Source organism: Perissodus microlepis, chromosome 3, assembly GCF_051167445.1.
Source record: "Perissodus microlepis isolate ML-2025 ecotype Zambia chromosome 3, ASM5116744v1, whole genome shotgun sequence".
Lineage (NCBI taxonomy): Eukaryota > Metazoa > Chordata > Actinopteri > Cichliformes > Cichlidae > Perissodus > Perissodus microlepis.
This window is the reverse complement of record NC_140463.1, coordinates 14,065,917-14,087,118: the sequence shown is the minus strand read 5'-3', so window position 1 is coordinate 14,087,118 and position 21,202 is coordinate 14,065,917. Positions and strand designations below refer to the sequence as shown.

Genomic DNA, 21,202 nt, shown 5'->3' with positions numbered 1-21,202 from the left:
GATATCAGCATCAGAAGGAGGAACATGACAAGGTGGAGAAATACCAAGGGCTGAGACAAGAACTCTAGAAGATGTAGAGGGTGAAGGTAACAGTGGTCCCAGTGGTAATAGACAGCCCGCAAGAAGGGAAATTTTTTAATATGTTTTTTTTCTTTTGCATTGCGTGTTTTTTTTATTCAGTCAAGGATATTTTTCTGTATTAAAATTTAAATTTCAGCTTTTTGTTGGTTTCAATAACCGCAGTTAAATATCAGTCATTTTCAACATAATGTATATAAAAATCACTGATAACCCTGTATTTGTGCACTTAAAAGGAAATTAACAAAATACTGTTTCATATTTTATTACTGAAGCTGTAATAGTAATACACCATCAGAGAATACCTATAAAGTTGTTTTTTGGGATTTAAAAAAAAAAAACAACTTTATTTGAACCACTATATTTGGATGGGATTTATTGCTTTTAATAATGCAGTTATTTTAATCCAGTCCAGAGCATTTATCATTATGGTTTCATTTAAAAATTAAAGACAAAATTTAGCTTTTGTATGTAAATGGAGGAAAACGTTTGTGCCAGTCTGACAGGCAAATACCATTACTTGGAATTCATCATTTGGGAAGCTTGAGGGCCCAATTTCAATCTGCTCCTTCTACCCTTCCAATCTGTGATGAGTGTATTTCCATGAGGAATTACACTTGAGGTTGCTGAAAGGTCTAAAAGGCTAAAAAAAAAATAATAATAAAAAGAAAGAAAAAACAACCCTGAAAGCTTTGGGAAACCATCAGTGTTCTGTGACAGAAAATGGAAATTATAATCAGCATCCCTGGCATTGATACTACTATCAGATCTATTCATAGATGTATCAAGATCCCATACATCATTTATTGGCAAATGGGTTTACTCCATTTCAGCTTCAGTCACCCAAAAATAGATACACACAATTTCGCCTTATTGTTAAGGAAGTCCTAAAATAGTAATGCAGAGCTTTTTGTAAGTGCTGGACTTTCCTCTATATTGGAGTTACAAAAATGGTGCTGAACCTTGAACAAGTATGATTAGTAGTAGTAACAATTTTGGATGGCTTTTATTGGGTACCCCTTGCTAGTACCAGGTTGTATTCCCTTTTCTTTGTGGCACAGATTACCGGTCATGGCAGATGGATGCTCTCCTGGTTCTTCCACTGTATAAATGAGACATAACTGAATTGAATTAAACAGATTTTTACAAAGGGCTGGAAACATTCCTCATTTTTTTTCACAATAGCATCACACTGTACCTGCACATCAATGATGTGAATCTCCTGTTCCAACACATTCCTAAAGGTGCTACACTAAATTGAGATCTGGCGACTGTTGGGGCCATTTGAGTACCAGTAAATGCATTGTCATGCTCAAGCAACCCATTTGAGATGATCTGAGCGTTATGACATGTTGAGCTTATCCTGCTGGAAACAGCCATAAGGAAACGGGCACATTGTGGTCATAAAAAGATGGACAATACTCAGATAGACTGTGATAAATGCAAAATTACTACTAAAGGCCCAAAGTGTGCTAAGAAAATATTCCACACACCATTACACCACCACCCACGTTGATACAAATCTGGATGGATCCATGCTTTCATATTGTTAGTGCCAAATTTTGATGCTGCCATGACTGTTGCAGCTGAAATTGAAACTAATTAGTCCAGGCATGTTTCTTTTTCTTCCTCCATTGTCTTCTGTTGTCTAACTTTGGTGAGCCTTTATGAAATGTAAAGAATGGGCTTGGATTATCTCAGAAAATAAATGCCGTTTATGAACAGTTTTTGGTACTCGTTTGTTGGAGGTTGCAAAATAACCTTGGAGATATAAAAAATTCTACTTTTGATGTATGTAAGTTCCAGTTTTTAGTTATAAAAGGACACAGACACACAGAAGGAGTCCAGAGGCACGTTTGTGCTTGAGAATAGTACATCTGTTGTTGGACACTGTTAAAGGCCAACAGTTTGTGCTTGGTTACAGTCGCTCACACAGTCAATATTTACACAGAGTTATAGAATATACAACATTACAGCCATGTTACAAAGCAGTTTACATTCATATTTGATAAAGGTCGAGCAGCATCTGTGGCCTTCTGTCACAAACTGGCACAATATAACCTGTAAGGAGCTAAATATCTGTTCAACTCTTTTCTTATAAGACAAGCAAACAAACAAACAGAAAAGACAGCCCATTTAATCACCAGAAGCATTTAAAGCACAAGTTTATGAAAGTATTTCATTTTTAATTTGTTTAAATTTGGCTTTTGAAACTCAGTGAAAGGGAAAAGTCATATAATTAATTTTTTTTAAAAGCAGTACAAAAGAAAACTATTTTTCCCCAAGATAACAGTTAATGGAACAATAATGTTGGCAAAAAAAACAAAAACACATTGAAGAAGTAAACCATGACTCCCGTGGTAAATTTTGTTTGAAGACATTATGTTCTAACAGAAAACTCCCTATTGGCAGGTTAAATCTATTCATATCTTATTTTTGGATTCATTTCAAAGGAATTTTTAAGCTATGGTACCATGGTATTTGCCACATCTACAGTTTTTTCCACTGATGGTTTTATTGTATTTTTTCATAGAAACAGTTGTGGAGACTTTGCACCATTTGAAAAACTAATAGACAGTGTTTAGAATTCATATGAGTCAAAAGACATACATCACATGAATTGAGAACTCTGGAGAAAATGGAAACAATTGGAAACAATTGGCCCATCTCCTTTTGTATCTTTCTAGCAACGTTAATAACATCCAGGCTTACCTTTATTAAGATACTCTGTTTGGTCTTAGTTGGTCATTTGAGGAAGATAAATCAGGAGTCCAATGCTGTAGCAGAAGAGGCTTAGTGGACATGTAACTTTATTGGTCTAGACGCAGTTGTGGAATAACTAAGAGTTTTAAGAAATTTCATGAAGTTGTTGCAACAGTGATATCCTGCTAAATTACCACGCTCAAGTTCAGTGAACCCTTCAGAACAACTGACGAATGTTTTTAAAGGCAGACTGCATGGCTAGGTGCTTGCTTTTATACATATGTGAGCAATGGGACTGAATGAAACAGCTGATTTCATTGGGTAATGAAGTAGGGGCAAGTTTTATTATTCTTCAGTTCATCTTTTAATGTTGTTTACTGGGAAATAAAGACAGATGGTATCAGAATAGGCCCAAGCTAGACCATGACACTGACCTGGAAATGTGTGTTTAGGTTCTCGATCATCCAAGTAATGCTAATCTTATGAGCTTAAATAAAGAATGCAACTTAAAGAAGTCCAATTGCCTTCATTTTTCAAGATTCTAAGGTCTGAACTGAATAAGCAAAAGACAGATAGATGGCTAGATGGATGAGATATAGCTACATTTGTGGAATTTAAAAAATGTCTAGCTATAATTGGAAGATTTATATTGGGAGGATGCATAAGTCCATGTAAAATCTTCAGGAAATGATGCTTATTTCATAATGGAATATAGTGGTTAGCCATTTGTTTAAAATTTTCAACATGCTGAGTAATATACTGGAATCAGTGGGAGTTCCTCAGACTCAGAAAGGGCAAAAGTTAGCTTTTCAATATATTTAACATTGTGAGGGTGTTGTTTAAATCCAACCTTTTAAAATGCCTCCAAAGGAGGGGTAAAGGTTGGTTGAAAATTTGAATAATGTGTTAACTTGAAAGTTACAATTACCAAACTTAAAAAAATGAATACAATCAGTGAGTTGTAAAAAGTGATTTATGGCTGCTTTTCTTCTTTTTGCGTTTCCTCTGCCTTACATATCAGTGCAACCTTAAAAGTATTCTGATAATAATAAATGCAAATTCTCTGTTCATAACCCCGGCTTACCCAGTACAGTTTCCCAGTGGATTGCTCTGAGGATAATTTCTTTTGTTGGGAAAACTGTAATTGAGCATTACTTTGGATCTTATGACGAAATGTAGTTGCATTTAGCCAATTGTTAGCACTTTTTTAGGGCATGGCCAATGTTCTTACATATGTTGTTGAAAAACAAAACAAAACTAAGTGGACATAACTGAAACTTATTTCAGGCATTTAACCAAATACCTCATTGAAAAACACCCAATGACATTGAGATGAGGGAGCAGTTCACCAAAACAAAGATGTTTCGGGGTAGCACTCTGTGGACAAGAGTGGATGTTGATGTTTACACATAGCTCATTTGGGGATCTGGGGAGTCTGAGCAAACCATGTATCTTCAACCTACCCTTCTGAACCGCTTTATATGTCCGCGTAAGTATAATAGCAATGAAAATTCATCCCAACGACTTTAAGTCAGAAGTCTGTCATTTAAATAAAGCACATTATGGTTAAAAATTGCTACTGTTTACAAAACTAATTCAATAATTCAGGTCATTTTTTAAAAATTAAATCTCTCATTTCTAAACTGTTAGTTTTGACACGTAATTTTGCAGGCATAATTTTTTTGTTTTTGTATCTAAGCACTTAGACTTATCAAAATAAAACTGACATTTTTCATATACTTTTTGTCCATTTCTAGCTGCTTAATGCATGCATTCATAGGAGGAAAAGAGACAGACGAGGAGCTGAAACGAGGACAGAGAGAAACCGGTTCAGTGGGAGGGAACAGAGGGATTGTGGGATTGCTGGTCGGGTGAAGCAGTGATGCAGCTCAGAGAGAAAGGATCCTCTAATCGAAGGATTTAAAGAGGCATAGATGTCAGGAACACCAAGGCTCAGCCCCCCCCCCTCCCAAAAAAGAAGGAGCTTATCTGCAGTTTTTGAAACAGAATGAAATAGTGTCTACTTTTGATTCGTTTTCTTTCACATCTCTATCTCTGATATGTATTCACCTTGTGCAGGTCGTTTTTCAATCAGCCAGCTGCACCAAATTGGTATGTTGATGAAGCTCCTGCCAGGGGAAACCTGAGAGTTGGAATTACAATTAGGCAATTAAATTTTAGACTCTTAAAGAAACAACCTTTGGTAATAACATTTTGAACAAAGGAACTAATTAGTTCATAATTAACAGAAAATTAAGAGCAAACATTATGTGTGGAAACACATACGAAATGTTGATATTACTTGTGGGAAATATTCCTACCTTCCAAAAATAGTAAGTTTAGCCTTTTATTTATGTTACTTAACCCAGACCAGAAACACGTTGATTCATTTCTACAACAAGCTCTCAAGGCACATAGTGGGATATCTAAGGGCAAGAGAAAAAGGATAGTGCAAGACTGGATCAGCATGAGGGATGTGCTCATTATGCTTATTTATGCTTATTCATTATTTAGACATATCTTACTAACACTAAGCCCACCATATTAGGTCAACAGAAGCAGACCACCTGATTTGAATGTTGTCAATATAACAGGTGGCCATTATAAGTTGTCATATATATTGCCAGTAGTTGATTTCCCATTGAGAATACAAAGCATGCATGGTTACGGGATGTTTTTTAACTTAAACTTGGTAGTAGTTGGTAGTTGGTTTGGATTGGGGTCACATCACGTTCACACCATAAACAAACCGCTAAGGAGTTCTTTTGAAACAGTACGAAGTTAAAGTTTTTAACTCCATAAGTTAATTGCGAAGATTTTTTTTTACTAAACCTTACCAAGAAGTTTAAAGGTTTTAACTTGTTTCAAAAGGTGCAACCTTTATGGTAAAGGTGTGCAGTCTACATTCCCATAGAAACTGTGCTTCAAGTCCTGCTTTTCACACTTTCCTTACTACTTGGGAAGTGCTGAGTGTACACAGACAAGCTAGCATCTTCTGTGCAAACCACAGATAACCACTGTAATTTGCTAGGAACCAATGCCAACTGAGTTTTTTTGATGGAACACCAAATACATATTTGCAACCAGTTTCATGTAGCGATAGGCAGCATCCACTCACCAACCCATCAGGGAACACAAATTTTTCCCTGGTGACCCCAAGGGAGGGAGGGGCTGATCCAAAGGACTGTCTGATTGAGGCCCAAAGATATTTTTAACTACCTGCTCTTCCCAACTATTTCATCTTGCTGGAGGAACTTCCTTTCTATTCCTATGGCATAGGTCTTCAAAGGAAGGCACTGAAGCAGTTGACTGAATGAAGAGAAGATTTTTAACCGTTAAAGTATATTATTTTAATCATGTTTAATTATAAACACCCAGCTACTTTCTACCTGGATAGAAGACGAATATGTTAGAAATGGATGGATGGTTACCAGATTCTGTGGAACTTTTGAACAACAACAGTTGAGTTTTAGGGAACTTAGCTGTGTGACCTGAATGAATGCCAGTACATAAGGAGCAGAAAGAGGAAACAGGGCCGACTGCAGTAAACAATTTGTTTTGGCAGTTTGGTGGGTCAAAGGAAGTCGAGTGGGACAAAGCATTGCAAGCAGTTCACTGGCATTTGGATGAAAGGACATTATCATTGCAGTCCATTCATTTTCTGACTTTATTGAGTATGCTTCTGCCCTTGGTTTTAATCAGCTGCGATTCTTTTTAGCTCATTTTGACTCCAGCAATGACAATTGTGTTGAACACTCTTTGAAATCATGATGACCTTTTTTTTCATGATTTTCCATGTGTTTGTTTGAACAGATGTTTAGAAAAAGCAATCTATTGCAGCTTTACTAGGTTCACTTAAGTGAAATTTTATTTATATTCCACCAGTGGAACCACAGTCTTCTCAAGATGCTCATTTTAAGCATGGAATATTAAAGACCACCTCCAGCAGACCAAGCAGTGGGTCGCCATTTTCCCACAATTTCCAGGTGGCTGAAATCAGTGTTTACTTCCAGTCAGACTGAAAACCAATGCTTGAAATGTTCAATGTAAAAAGATGTGGATTAGCTGTTCCTAGGATTTGGGAATTCTTGGGTTTAACCCTATTTAGGAAGGCCTGAACAAAGATTAATATAGTTGGAGCCTTTAGAATTACAGTGAACTCAGTCTGCTGACAGCTCTGGATATTTTGGCTCTATGATGAATCGCAAGGACAGGTCAGGTGCTTGTTGATAGTGTAGAGACATAATGTCTATCTAGGGAGTTGATGCAGGATTGGGTAGGCCAGCCTCTGCCTCTTGGAATGATGTAGCCCTATTCCCAGTGGTGCGGTAACACCAAACTCAAGGTGAATTGTGGCCTGACAAACAAAAGCTAGAGTGTAATGGAGTGCTAGAAAGAAGTTACTGTAACATCAGTAAGTAAGATATCAGGAGGGTCTATGACTTTGCTCACTTAAAGCCCATTTTATGTTTTGTCTTCATATGAAAGAGAAGTTGAATCATTTAGCTCTGGTTTGTCCTTCATCAGGCTAATCCAGAGTCTATGAGGCAATCTCAGCTGTAAGGCTTTCAAATTTGTAATTTGAATTTAATTTGAAAACTTTTTTAAATGTACAGATGTGGTACCTCTTGGTGAGGTTTCATGTGACTTTATGGTGAACACAGCATTACATTTAGCCTAAGCCACCATTTGGTTGAAGTTTGGTAGTTTTGTTTGGTTGGAATCCAAAGCTACAGAATCTAAGTAGATACAGGGTAAATTTGGTAAATGATTTCAATTTTCATTTCCAGAAGCTTCCATCTTTTTTAATGTCTGTGGACTGGAACTCATCCCAGATGGCATGACTTCAGAGGCAAGGTATAGCTACAGTCTGCAAATGAGGACTTTGTGAGAACAGAAAGACAGGGAGGGTTCAGTTAGCTGATTTGTGCACAGAAATATGAATTAATAGACTACTAGTCATGACTAGTTCACAAACTGCCGTAAGACTGTGTTTGGAAGTGTTGACAAGATTTCTCACAAAACATTCAGTGGCGCTATGAACTCAGGAATCAAGATCATATTTTAAGAGTATAAGTGACAAGATGAGCTTCTTTTAAAAAATAAATTCTTGGTGGAGGGCAAACGTAGTGCCCTAAATCCATGTAAAAGTCTATGAATAAACTATTCACTTGTGGAAGTTATTTGGAATTCAAAGCATCCATTAAAGTTATTGAAAAATGGCACATCTACCTAATGAGTTTTGCTTTAATGTAGCCAATCATACTTTAATGATATTTCTCCCATCTGTAATTGAGTTTCGATAAAAAGACTTGGTAGACTGAGCACAGATGAATAAAATAAGATTAATATTAGAAGCGTAAAATAACGACCTGGTCTTTGTGCCTGTATAACTGGAAAAATTGCAATGTGATAAATTTACGGCTTCAGTAAGGTGCTAAAGTGATCAAAGAAAAGGAAGTAAATCACTCAATTTTTAAATTTTATTCAAACATTCGTGTGTTAGCTTGAAAGTAGGGATCCTTTCTCTGATGTTTCTTTCTAAATTGGATACAGTTCATTTGAAATACCTTTGTTTTTTACGTTGCCTCATTATCCCACATTTAACTCTTGTCTTTTTCTCCTACTGATCCTTTTATCACAGTTACAGCTTCGGCCCTTGTCTCAGATTCCCTTGCTCTCTATTCTCCGCCAATTAAAAAAAAATAATAATAACAACAAAGCATCTCCCTTCTAATATGAATAATTTGACCACATCTACTTCTTGCCCACCTCCGTGTTTTCTGTTTTGCACTCCTCCAATCTGGCTTATTTTCAGATAATCCACAGCAAATGCACATTTTCACAACAGTGTCTGAAATTTCTCAAGCTTGCATCATGCATCCAAATTGTATCCCCCCCAGCTTTTCTTTTAATCGATTTAACAGTGGCCTAAAAATTCATACACTTTCTGTAAGAGAGCACATTTGTAAGCCACTGTGAATTATATTTTTGAGTTACATGTTTCATCTGTGGATTGAAGATGGAGAAACAGCCCTGTGCTGACTAGATTTTAAAGTCCATTTCTTTTGGTAATTTTTTTTTTTGTCCATAAAAATGTGCCTACTTAATCTGTTCTCCATACAGGCCTGCCCGCTTTTTTTAAGTGTCACAGATCCTTCAAACACAATTTCACCCTCAAAGCACGTCTTTACAGTGTGGGAATTTTCCATCACAGCAAGGTCATGTCCTCAGAAAGATGCAGTTTCAGTTGTTTAAGAAGACTTTGAGTCATTCAGCAGCTCTTCATCGTTTCTCCTGTCATTCTTCCTCTTCTAATCCCCAATCATCCCCGCCTTCTCCTCTATATTTGGGCTCTTTAATCCCCCCCATTGGCTCCCTCTCACTCGTGCCGTTTCTATTTTCTCACACATCTTTAGGTCTTCTTTTCTTCTGTCTCCATGTGCAATCTTTTGTCCTCTGGGAGACAAAAGAATATTCTTTTCCTTCCTTTCTCTTCCATGTCTTCCTCTCCTCCATCCCTCCTCGGCATCTCACACATCAGTGGCGTTGAGGCGTGTAGACACCACATCCTGCGTTTCAAGGACTATCTTCTTCGCCCTTCTGCCTCCCCCTCCTGCCCCTCCCCCAGCGGGGTGAATGCTGTCCAGTCGGCCGCCCCTTTCCCTCTCGCCGCCACTGCGACATTTAAAGACAGCGAGAAAGGCAGCGCGGTAGTTGCGGTTCATCCAGCCGTAAAGTAGCGGGTTTGCAAAGGTGGAGCACATGGCAATCACGTGGAAGACGGTGTAGAGCAGGCGGAAGTCCCGCATGTCCAGCACCGCGCTGTCAATATCGGTGGCCAGCTGGAAGGCGTGGAAGGGAAGCCAGCTCACGGCAAACACCACCACCATGGTCACCAGCATCTTGGTGGTTTTGCGGCGCCGGCGGTGGCGTTCGGAGGCGACGCTGCTGTTGACACCACTCTCTGCTGGACTGACATGACCACGCAATTTGGACCAGATGCGGGCGTAGGCAAAGGAGATGATGGACAGGGGGAGGAAATACTGCAGGATAAGCATGGAGATGCTGTAGATGGTGCCATCTGTGTTTGTCCCGGGCCATTTCTCCATACACGCCTATGACAGAGGACAGAATGGGATGTTTGGTTGAGTTTAGTCTGTGTTACATGAAGGTACACTTTAAATACCATGGTTCGGTTAGCCTCTTAATATCCCACAGGTCACTGGATTTAATTTTAGCCACATGGTTAAAAAGGCAAATCTCCAGAAACTAGAAGATGTAACACTAAAGATGAAGTCTCATTTTGCCATTACAGTTTTTCTGCGCAACGTTTTTAGAAAAGTTACTAAAAAAAAGGATTTTTCCATTGGATTCTTTTGGCGACTAGATCAGAATTTTGACATAGTTTACATTTGACTGCAGTGACTGGAGAGGCTGGGATTATGAACAACAGGAATAAGGAGGGAAACAAGAGTTTGGAGAGGAACGGATGTAAGGAAAGAAAAGAAGGAAAGAAGGATGAGATGAAAGAGAAGGCAACATGAGGGATGTGAGCAGCACCAGGAAGATCAAAGGGAAAGAATGAGGAGGGAAGTGAGGGGACTGATCTGTACAAATATTTGATTCAGAAACATGGTGTTGTAGGTGTGTGACTGCATATACCTGTATGGTATGTCCAGGCTCCAGTGTGAAAGAGCCGTACTCTCTGAAGATGGCAAGAGGGCTAGCCAGGATGGCACTCAGCACCCATGTCAATGCTATCACTGTAAAACACACGTCCTTACGCATCCTGGTCTCCAGGTGGTACACGATACACCTGAAATGCAAATTGGTGCATACCAAATATTTATATAAACTTGAAATGTTCACATGAGGTGCACTTTATAGTTTCGTTTTCAACAGGTCAGGACACAGAAAACCACTGATATTATATCAGTTTCCTGATTTTTAGATTGCATTAGTTATTACCAGGAAGTTTTGTCACACTTTATTCAGAAAATCTTAATTTTCAGAGGGAACATTTGTAGCTATTTTTACAAGTTTTCAAAATCTGACAGTAACCTTCTGCATTCAAAAGTTGATCAATTCTCACAATATCCCCAACACAGCAGCCCCAAACGACGACAGAGTCTCCACTGTGTTTTACAGATGGCTGTAGACACTGACTGCTGCTCCTGACCTCCTCTGTTTTATAAAGATGATGATTTGAACCAAAAGCTTCATATTCAGAATCATCACTCCATGAGACCTGTTGCCAGTAATTTTCAGTCATTTTTTTATGTAATTTGGCATACCTCAGCTTTGTTCTTTCCCTTTTTCCCTTCCTTACAATAAACGAACAGTAGATGGATCAGCTGAAAGGCCAAATGGATCTCTCAGGCCTTTTGTCAGGTCTTTCGTGGATTTTCCCCATTTCTGAATTAATCAGTGCATTTACACAAACCTTTCATGCATTGAATGACCATGAAAAGAGGCCACAATAAATTGATTAGAAATATAAAAGGTGGATTTAATCTCACCATAATGTCACCCATTAGTCAGTAAAGTCTCATTTTGAAGCTGGCCAAAGTGCAAGACCCAAGATAGAAAATTATGCAGCGACACTGCTCAGATAGAACGACGTCATCGCATAGCAATAAACACTTTTTGTGTGGTTGACACTACCTTAGAGCAGCGGTCCCCAACCCCCGGGCCATGGACCGGTACGGGTCCTTGAGTCGTTTGGTACCGGGCCACGAGAGTTGAGGCTCGGGTGTGAAATTTATGGTTTTCAGGGTTTTTATCGTTATGTTTTTCATCGTTTTTATCGTTAACTCGGTTTCCCTGGGTCTTTTCCCGTGTGTTAAAAATATATATATTTTTTTGGTACCGGTTCTATTTTGTTGTATTTATCCGCGACACCTTAAAGACCGGTCCGTGAAAATATTGTCGGACATAAACCGGTCCGTGGCGCAACAGAGGTTGGGGACCGCTGATATTAGAGGACACTTAAAATGAAACCCCACAAAAGTAAGCATATATGTGAGTTTCAAAGTCATGCTGACTGTAATGTAAAATCTGCGTAAACAAAGATGACAAAAAAAAATTCTCAGCAGGCTCATCTAGCAAGTAGCTAAAACACGCAACGCCAACCCTAAACTGGGTGCATTGTTTGTGCAGTTTTTTTGTAGGCCAAGATCAAGTCCTTCTTTACAGCCAGAATCAATGCTGCAAATCTTTCTGTTTGTGGTCAAATCAGCAACACTCATGAACATAAAAAACACCCAACAAGCCAGCAGTGAAGGCCACTCACCAATTAATGTAAGCCGCATTGCAAAAAACTCATATTTCCAACTGTGTTTGTTTTGCTGATTACAACTGAAGCTCTTTTCTAATCTACTGAATATGGAAGTCAATAAGAAACTCTTAACACTTAAGAAAAAACTTAAGGATAAAAAAATGAAACTCATTACTCTGACTCTCAAGTTTCTTGATCAAGCCTCCAGTGAGTACAGTGGTTTCACATACTCAGCACAAGTCTAGTGGGTCTCTGTGGCAGCCATCTGTTTATTGCTGCCCAGATTAAATTAAAAAAAAAAATAAAAATTCTGGTAAAACTTATTTTAGCTTTTACAATCCCTGCTGATAGAGAAAACAAAAACAGGATGTAACATGAAATCATTATGGATGAAGTTTACAGCTGAGGCATCCTGACACTGAGGTTTTGTTTGGGCTTTGTGCTTTGGCACATTCAGTATGAAACATAATGAAAGTTACATTAAAGTCACAGCTTTAATTTGCCTAGGTAGAAGAAAGAACTCTGTGGGCACATCACATTTAATTAAGTTTAATTAAATACTGCTGAAGCACAGAGCATGAACTCAGAAATTTCTCTTTGAACAATACTACATTAATTTACATGGTGAGTTAGTTTTAACTAAAGAAGGATGCCAGACACATTTGTACTTTCAGCAAATTTAACACCCTTATTCATACAGCCTTTAAATAAAGTTGGTCTAGTTGGTCATCATCCACCACGTAGAGGAAACGTTTTCTTTAACCCTTTAAGACCTACCATAGAACCAAGTCCGCCAGAGTTATCTTTATATTTTTACATGCTGTAGTGACATTTTTGGGAGCATTTCAAGTTTCTCCCAAGTATGCATCAATACAACCATTATAGCCCAAACTTTAATAATATGTATGCATTAAGTCTATAATAACGACATTAATTGCAACAAACTGCAATAAACTACAAAAAATTAAAAATTGTTTTGTTTTTTGTTTTTTTGTTTTTTTACATATATTTGTAGTTAAAGAAATTAAAGAGGTTTGTCCCTCAAAACTGTAAATACAAAAAAGTTGCACAAAATAGTTTCTAACAACAGGAAATTTATTTTGAGTGTCTTCATGGTTTTATTTTTGAGATACACCAATTTTTATATACTGCTGGAAAAACAAAAATAAATATTATAATACAAATTTGCAAAAAAAAAAACAGCATTTGCATCAAAATAAACTATTTCCAGCAGAGCAATTTGAGTTCTAAGCATCCTAGAAACTATTCAGACAAGCATGAAGTCAAGCATGAAACACCAGTGCAGGCTTGTAAGGTCCCGAAGGTAAAAAAAAAAACAACAACTACATTTTCCGCGAAAATGACATCACTTCCGGTTTCGGCCAGGTAATGGTGGACACGCTCTAGTTTGCGCTGACGTCTATTCCAACGAAGGAAGTGTTACGAACAGCTGATCGGATCGGCAAAGCGTGTTTCTGGAATATTATGTTTTTGTTGCTGCAAATGCTTTTTATGCTGTTTTTGCAAAGCCATATTTGGAAGGAAACTGTGACTTAGGACAAGCTGATGGCATAAAATGTAAGTACAACTCCTCCAGTTTCATGTGCAAAAGAATTATTGTGCTAGCTTATCTGGTTCCGGATCTACAGGGATTTAAAAATAGTTACACAAAACTGAGCGTACCCGCTCTGACCGGTTTTAAAGGGTTAAGGTAGCTATTTCCTGGCATATGTATACATATTGTTACTGGGGTGGAGGCTCATAGTCAAAGTTTGAAATAATGAGGTCAGAGTATGTACAAGTACTCCCTTATATGGTCATCTTAAGCGCACAAGGGGGCAGCCAATCACAGGTAACCTGGCTTTAAGCAAACTAGTCTTGTTTCGTACAGAAGATGAACTGAGGAGCTGCTAAGAGCTGCCAGGCCAAGTGTTTGATAAATCATGGAAAGCTACTCTTGCAGCTTGAATCTTTGCTAACAGGACCATAGGGCTGTAGCAGTAGAGCAAAGTTTTAAAGCAATATCATATTCAAATCAGAAGAGTGGACACTAAAGTGCATCAAACAAGTCTGTAGACCGACTAAATGAGGTTGATTTGACTCTCTTGATGTTTTCTCAAAAAAAAAAACCAAAAGAAAAAAAACAAAGAGCACAGATGCTTGGATCTTGTAAAGTGATCTTTTGTAAATTTGTTTGTCAGGAACCATCTGCCCAAAAAACAAATAAGCAAATGAAAATCTGCTTTACATGCACAGGACAGATTCATTCGTCTGTTTGCAATCTTTGGACAGGTGGTGGAGAGAAAATAAGCATAATGGCCTGTAGCCTGTAGATACTGATGACAGCCACAGGAACATCCTAACATGTGTATACATATACACCACCACGTATAGCAAGATTGGTGCCACAGTTGCTCTTAATTAACAAGTGTTGGCCATTACCAAAAATAAATAAATCTATATTATAGTTTTTAGATGTCTGTAATGGTTTATCCACCAGTGCATGCAAGCAACATTTCAGTGCTTAACCCTTTACAGCCAATGACTTCATGGTTCAGGCTTTAAAGAGTTAAAAGCCAGTCTGCAGGCTCACAGAGGTTAAAATGAATAATCTGTTGTTCATTCTAAAGTCACTGCATCACTGCTCTTAACACCTACACTCCAACTGCCAAAACAGCAGGCAACCAAAGTCTAATTGTGCCGTTAGCGGTGCAGTGGCAGCATGACAGAGTCAGAGAATCTTCACTGTAATCCTCTTTTCTCAGGGCCAGTTGTATTAAGGTGGAAATGGATTTTAGATTTGTCATTAATATGACGTCAGCTCACAGCGAGAAGGTGAAAATCTGCAGGGGAGCACAAACTGATTGCATTTTCACAAAAGATCTGAGAAACGTCATGTAGAAAACATGTGAAGTTAATTGATTACGATGGCCATCAGAGCACGGTAATCTAGCTATATCCTTTCCCTGAGAATAAGGGACAGTCAGCGTGCAATAATAATTTCCAGCTACATACGTCTGTATATATAGAGTATTGGTGGGGTTATCTCATTTCCACCCCATTCACTTCTGAACGTTACCTCCAAATGAGGTGTCTCTCGCTGTGGATGTTATATAACTTTTCATTCACTGGGATGATACTGCACTCTGTTTCAACCATTTGAAATGTAGTTCAGAGTGATTAAAAACAACAGCCCAAGATTTTCTAATTGGCAGTAAACCCAAAGTGCAAAGTGCAAAGGATGTTATTAATTTTGAGGATACTTAGTCATAAAGTACATTGATGTTCTTTGTTAAGTTTGACAGGTTTTATTTCTGTTTGCAGTATTTTATAAGGATTTAAATTCTTTTTGTGCTTGAAAACATTTGTTTGCAAAAGTTTCCAAATTTCTCCTCTGCAAGTATTGAAAAGAACCTTTTGACAAACATAACAAAGCAACAGAAGAGCTGCTTTTGCCGAGCTGTGGATGAACTCCAACTCTTTGTTCTGTGCTGCAGCCTTGGTTAGTTCTGCGTAGGATTACATGAACCAGTTCTCATTGTTCAGGGTCTCGTTGGAGTGGCCCTCCAGTTCACAGAAGATGAACTCTGCAAGAGAACAAAGACCGCCTTCGCAGCTGCAGTCCAGGACGGTGGAGTTGGAGTTCATCTGAACATGCGAAGCAGCTGAAGAAAACTGAATCTCCAAGATAAGGAAGTAATCTGGACAATGGGGAAAACAGGAACACGGTGCCATTCTAACACGTGAAAAAAAAAAGAAATGGCTTAAATGAGCCATCAAACCTACTTGTGTGGAGGTGGATCTACTGACTAACCACTACCAGTACCATGAATACCTATGGACTTTATGGATACCTACAGTACAGTAGGTATCCATAAAGTCAAACGAAGCATATAAGTATAGATTGAAAATCTGTTTACTGTCATGTCAGACCATACAAAGTAGAAAAAAAAACCTCTCTTTGACTTCTTCTTTTTGTTTGATGGACTTGTCTGTTTCCAACATTATGCACTGTCATCAATTGTCCACAGATACCCAAACCACAGATAATAGTGATATAAACACAATTAGAATCCAATGTGCCCGTCTCTGGTTATGAAGCAGGTGAAACAGGTAGCTCACCAGGAAGATCGTGAACACAGATTACATGTTCTTTAAGTGTCACCCACCTGTGGCGGTCCAGTGCGATGACGTTGAGTGTCACAGTGGAGACATGCACGGTGAGCCCCTGGGCGTAGGGCAGCAGAAAGCAAAGGGTGCTACCGAATTTCCACTCACCCTGCAGGGTGTAGACGAGGGTGAAGGGGAGGCACAGAGTGTTGACCAATAGGTCGGCTGGAGATAGACAAGAAGAAACATGTTTGGCTGTAAAAGTTCTCATGAATACATAACAGATAACTTCCACTAAACTAAGGTATACAAATGCAACTTATGTTGCTGTCCGTGTGCCAGGAGGCACTGGAGGCAAAAGTTGAGTGTGTGCATTTTGCCTTCCTTGGACTTACTCTTGATAAAGTTGGATAGTTTAGCTTTTTCCCCAACTTAAGGCACCAAATGCTATTTTCGGATCCAGCAGCATTCAGCGTCTTAAGTTGTGGAATTTCATTGGGCATTTTTTTCATTATCGCTATCGCAGGGCATTGCTATACAGGTAAAAATGTTTCTGTTCACCGAATACTCACCCTAAAAATTTAATGCAGTGTTACCATTTAACTCATAAAGGCACAAATATAGTATGATTACTTCCCTTACTATCTTTGCCATTTTATTTTTGTGTTTTTATGTATATGAAGAAGAACATTGCTTTCCTCTTTTGTCTGCTTCTCATCACAAACACATTAAACTCGTTCTATTTCTGAGGTTAATTTTCTCTGAAATTGCTGCAGAAATTCTACACCACCCACTAAACTCTCTCCCTTTGTATCTTCTCCACCATCATAGATAATTAACCGGGCATCCAGCCTTGACTGTCTCAGCTGTTTTTTTTTAGTTTTTTTGTGTTGTTTAAAGAAGACACACTTCCCCTGCAACAAGAGGGCAAAGGATAGATGAAAAGAAAAGGGAAAAAATACATGAGCTAGAGCATGCACCCACGATGATATATAAAAGAAAATTCCCCTCTCGCCCCTGCGGATGGTCTATCCTTCAAGCTCAGGTCCTCTACCAGAGGCCGGGAGCTTGAGGGTCCTGCGCAGTATCTTAGCTGTTCCTAGGACTGCGCTCTTCTGGACAGAGACCTCCAATGTTGTTCCTGGGATCTGCTGGAGCCACTCACCTAGCTTGGGAGTCACCGTACCTAGTGCTCTGACTACCACTGGGACCACTGTTACTATCAACCTCTTCTCAAGCTCTTCTCTGAGCCCGTGGTATTTCTCAAGCTTTTCATGTTCCTTCTTCCTGATGTTGCTGTCATTTGGAACCGCTACATCTATCACTACAGGTGTTTTCTTCTACGAGTTGTTGTCCTGACTCGCCCTTGCCATAGCATGTGTGTTGTACCTTGTCAATCTCTAGCTGTGAGCAGTCCCTTCTTCTGAATGTTTGAACACTGAGCTAATAATTGTTTCGCCATCAATGTGGATGTTGGCTCTTGAAGATTCCATAGGTCCCTCATCCTATTCATGTAACACCTTCCATTATTTGCGTAGTAGCATTCCAACAACGCCCTGTTTTCGTCTCTTGCCCACCGATGCCTTCTTGTTCCAGTAACCCATTTCTCATCAGGGTGACCTGGTTCCTCAACACCTGACCCGGACCTTGTTGACCAAGGCTTCATATTTATCTGTCTCGCTCATGTCTGCGGTAGGCTTGCTTAGCATGGGGGATCTAGCCTTTAGGACCCTTACTGGATACAGATGCCCCAGGTGGGAATCGAATCGAATTGCGACTCCCGCTCCGAAAGTGCGCAGTCTTTGACCTACCACACTTCGAAAAAGGTTCAGGCCAAGGTTTTGCATTTCATGCCTGCTTTCTTCTCATTAGCAATTTACTAGAAAACTCCATGAATACCAATGAAAATACTTCAATTAATAAAATCTTCTTTTAAAGAATGTTTAATTGCGGGATAGAATTTAAGTTATTTTACTGCTATGGGAATATTAACTGAAGAGTCTAGACTGAATTGGCATGTCAAAGGGTCAAAGTCTGCCCATGGCTTTACAAAGTCTAAGAGGTGCAGTGAAGACATAAAATACTATTTTTTAATAAAATGCCCCTTTATTCCTTTTTGTGATGATTCAAGTCTTATTACACAGGAGTGACAATGTTTGGAAAGTTGAAACTGTCTCTAGAGCTAGACAAACTGAAGTATTAAGACAAAAAATGCATATTAATTATTATTGTTTTCAAAAGATTTTTTAAATTTACTGTTTTACAAAACAACAACAACAACAACAACATCATAAACCCCACATGAACACCTGGGATATGTTGGCTTTCACGTTGGTTTATGGCTTCAGCTTTTTCCAAGTGTTGCATCTGTCCTGTTCTTGTCCAAGTTCTCAAAATGTAGTCATTATCCCAAATGCAGAAAAAAAATTGAAGGGTTGTTGTTTAATGCAGTGGTTTCATTTGTGATCCTGACTATACACAATACTTTTGTAACACTGAGATCAGCTTTCTTTTCTTTTTCTTTTTCACTCAAACACAATCGGCTCATTCCATTAAAGATGCCACAATTTTTCAGTGTTACAGTTGATGTGAGCCCAACTGTTGCTTATGATGCTTCGTTTTAATTGTAAATGTATGACTCTCATAACATCCAGTTTGTTACACATAAAGCCCTCTTGATGTAACATTTAGCCAAAATATTGACTTCAGACTACACCCAACTCAGACAAATGGTTCCACAAGCTTAAACATGACTAGCAGGTGGAACAACTACATAACTGGGTCCAAAGTGTTAAGAAAGAAAGAAAGAAAGAAAGAAAAAGAAAAAAGTAAGGAACTTTGATTGTGTAGTTTACTTTACACCTCCATCACTTTGAGTTTTGACTCAAAAAAATCATATTGTGCTGTAGCTGTAGTCTCTTTTCAGCTCAGCAACTTTCTGACACCTGCTCCCTGCCTGTGACTCCATATCAGTGCTGGTGTGTGGATTCAAATGTCAAAATGAAAATCTTTGAAAAGAGTTTCTCCTGGTAAATAAATCCAAATATGAAAAATTGGTCCCCATATTTACTTTGCTTGTCCAAACCCCATGTGTAGAGGTCCTATGCTCCAAACATATCTCTCACGATTTTGTCAACAATAAAGTCTCCAAAAACTGGTTTGATTATTTCCTTTGGTTTCTAAACAGGTTTGTGAATATTTATTCTGCAGCTAATTAAACTGTAGAAGTATGATATATGTATGATGCCTGTGTGTTTTAATTTGTTGCTAAAGGTTATTTTTAAAAACATTTTCATGTGTTTTACCTGACGTGTCTTTGCCTCTCATTTCTCCCTCTGGGTCTCTCTTTACGGTTTGAATCTACCACATTTTTTCTGCACTGATGGCACCAAAAGCAGGTCATATCTATTAAACAACGTTCACGTTTTTTCAGACTAATTAAAGGAAAAAAGGCAGCCGCAGTAAAAACTCTGCTGCTAATTCCTGTCCGATCTTGTGTTTTTCTTGCCTACTGTTGTTATATAACCACTTTGCAATATAATCGTCTTTTTCCTCCTTTATCCTCGATGTTCCTTTATAATTGAATTTTTACATGTCATCAATGAGAGCAGATAAGGCTGTGGGAGCACTGAGCTTTTCAGGATTCGTTGAGTCATGTGAGGATACATGCAGAGACAAAGCGACTTGTGAGCATCTGAGCCGCTGTCCCTGAAACATCAGACATGGAGAGACGCCATCTGCCCGGAGAGCTGCAGACGGACAGATTGTACACATGATCAGTACAATCAGATTCAGTTCTCTATGTGTGAGCATCAGCGGGGGCATCAGCGGGGGCAGCAGCTGGTGCCGAGGGCCAGTCAACATCTGTAGATACATGTCTATCAGACACTGATGTTCTGCACATGCCTCAATTTTAATGGCAATACAAATGAAACCATGCAAAGAATTAAAAAAAAGCAAAAAACTGAAAGATTACTTTACTAATCCATGTGTAAAATAATCCCTTCTCACTTAATTTCCTTTCGCTGCTCAGCTCTCACACAGTGGCTCAGCTAGAGTGGAGCGTGCATCTGTCCCCTCAGTAAGTGAGGTAAACAGTAGACAGCGGTGAGGAGGGCTGTGCAAAAGCAAAACACATAAATATGCCTGATACCCGTAAACGAAGCGGCATCTGGCAGCAGTTTAAAGACTTTTTTGTCTTGTCTCGACTTTGTCTTGGTCTTGGTCTTGTCATGGTCTCGATACCCTCTGGTCTTGGTATTGTCTTGGTCTTGGTTTAGGCGGTCTTGACTACACGTCTACATATTACTTACCACACTTTGACCAGATGGTGATGCTGGCAAATTACATCCAAAAACTATATGTGTGCAATGGAAAAACACATAGAGAAAACCACACAAATATGGTCCACAGGTCCAGTTTAGGTAAATTGTAAATGGATTGGTTCTTATATAGCGCTTTTCTACTCTGAGCACTCAAGGCACTTTTCACAACTTGCCTCATTCACCCATTAACACAAGCACTATTTTCTACACTCCTATGTAAGTACTTCATCTAACATCCACACACATTCATACTCCAATGGATACACTAGAGAGCAACTTGGAGATAGTATCTTGCCCAAGGATATTTGGCATGCAGACTCCAGCAGAACCACCAACCTTCCGATTTGTAGTTGACCTGCTCTACAACCTGAGCTACAGCCACCCAAAGGTGAAGCCTAATAGACAGCTAGCAGATACAGACACCTGCATCAGGACATTGCTCAATCAAATCAGATTTCCCCATAACTCCAGTATCCAGAAAAAATATAGAGAGTTTTTATGAAGGAGGAAATTAGCTACAGTAATTACTTTTTGTACCTAGCTGTAAATATGCTTATTTCTGCAATAAAGCTGGACATTTAAAAATGGGAGCCTATGGGGATTAACTCATTTTTTCAGCCTGTCTCAAGTTAACATTTGAGAAAGTGCAGCTTTCAGCACATCCACATTGGCTTTTATGTTACAGCCATGGGTTGGTGCTTGTGTT

At 38.8% G+C, this 21,202-nt stretch overlaps 1 protein-coding gene across 1 annotated transcript in view; it reads right to left on the bottom strand.

Moving 5' to 3' along the window:
- Positions 1-1,874: 1,874 nt before the first annotated feature.
- Positions 1,875-21,202, bottom strand: part of npy2rl (neuropeptide Y receptor Y2, like) — an 80,927-nt gene continuing 61,599 nt past the window's right edge. The window contains exons 4-6 of the mRNA XM_084923136.1: positions 16,231-16,396; positions 10,447-10,600; positions 1,875-9,899 (exon numbers count right to left, since the gene is read on the bottom strand). Of these exons, the coding sequence (XP_084779262.1) occupies positions 9,315-9,899; positions 10,447-10,600; positions 16,231-16,396 (905 nt within the window). The 3' untranslated portion in view covers positions 1,875-9,314. The remainder of the gene's footprint in view (positions 9,900-10,446; positions 10,601-16,230; positions 16,397-21,202) is intronic.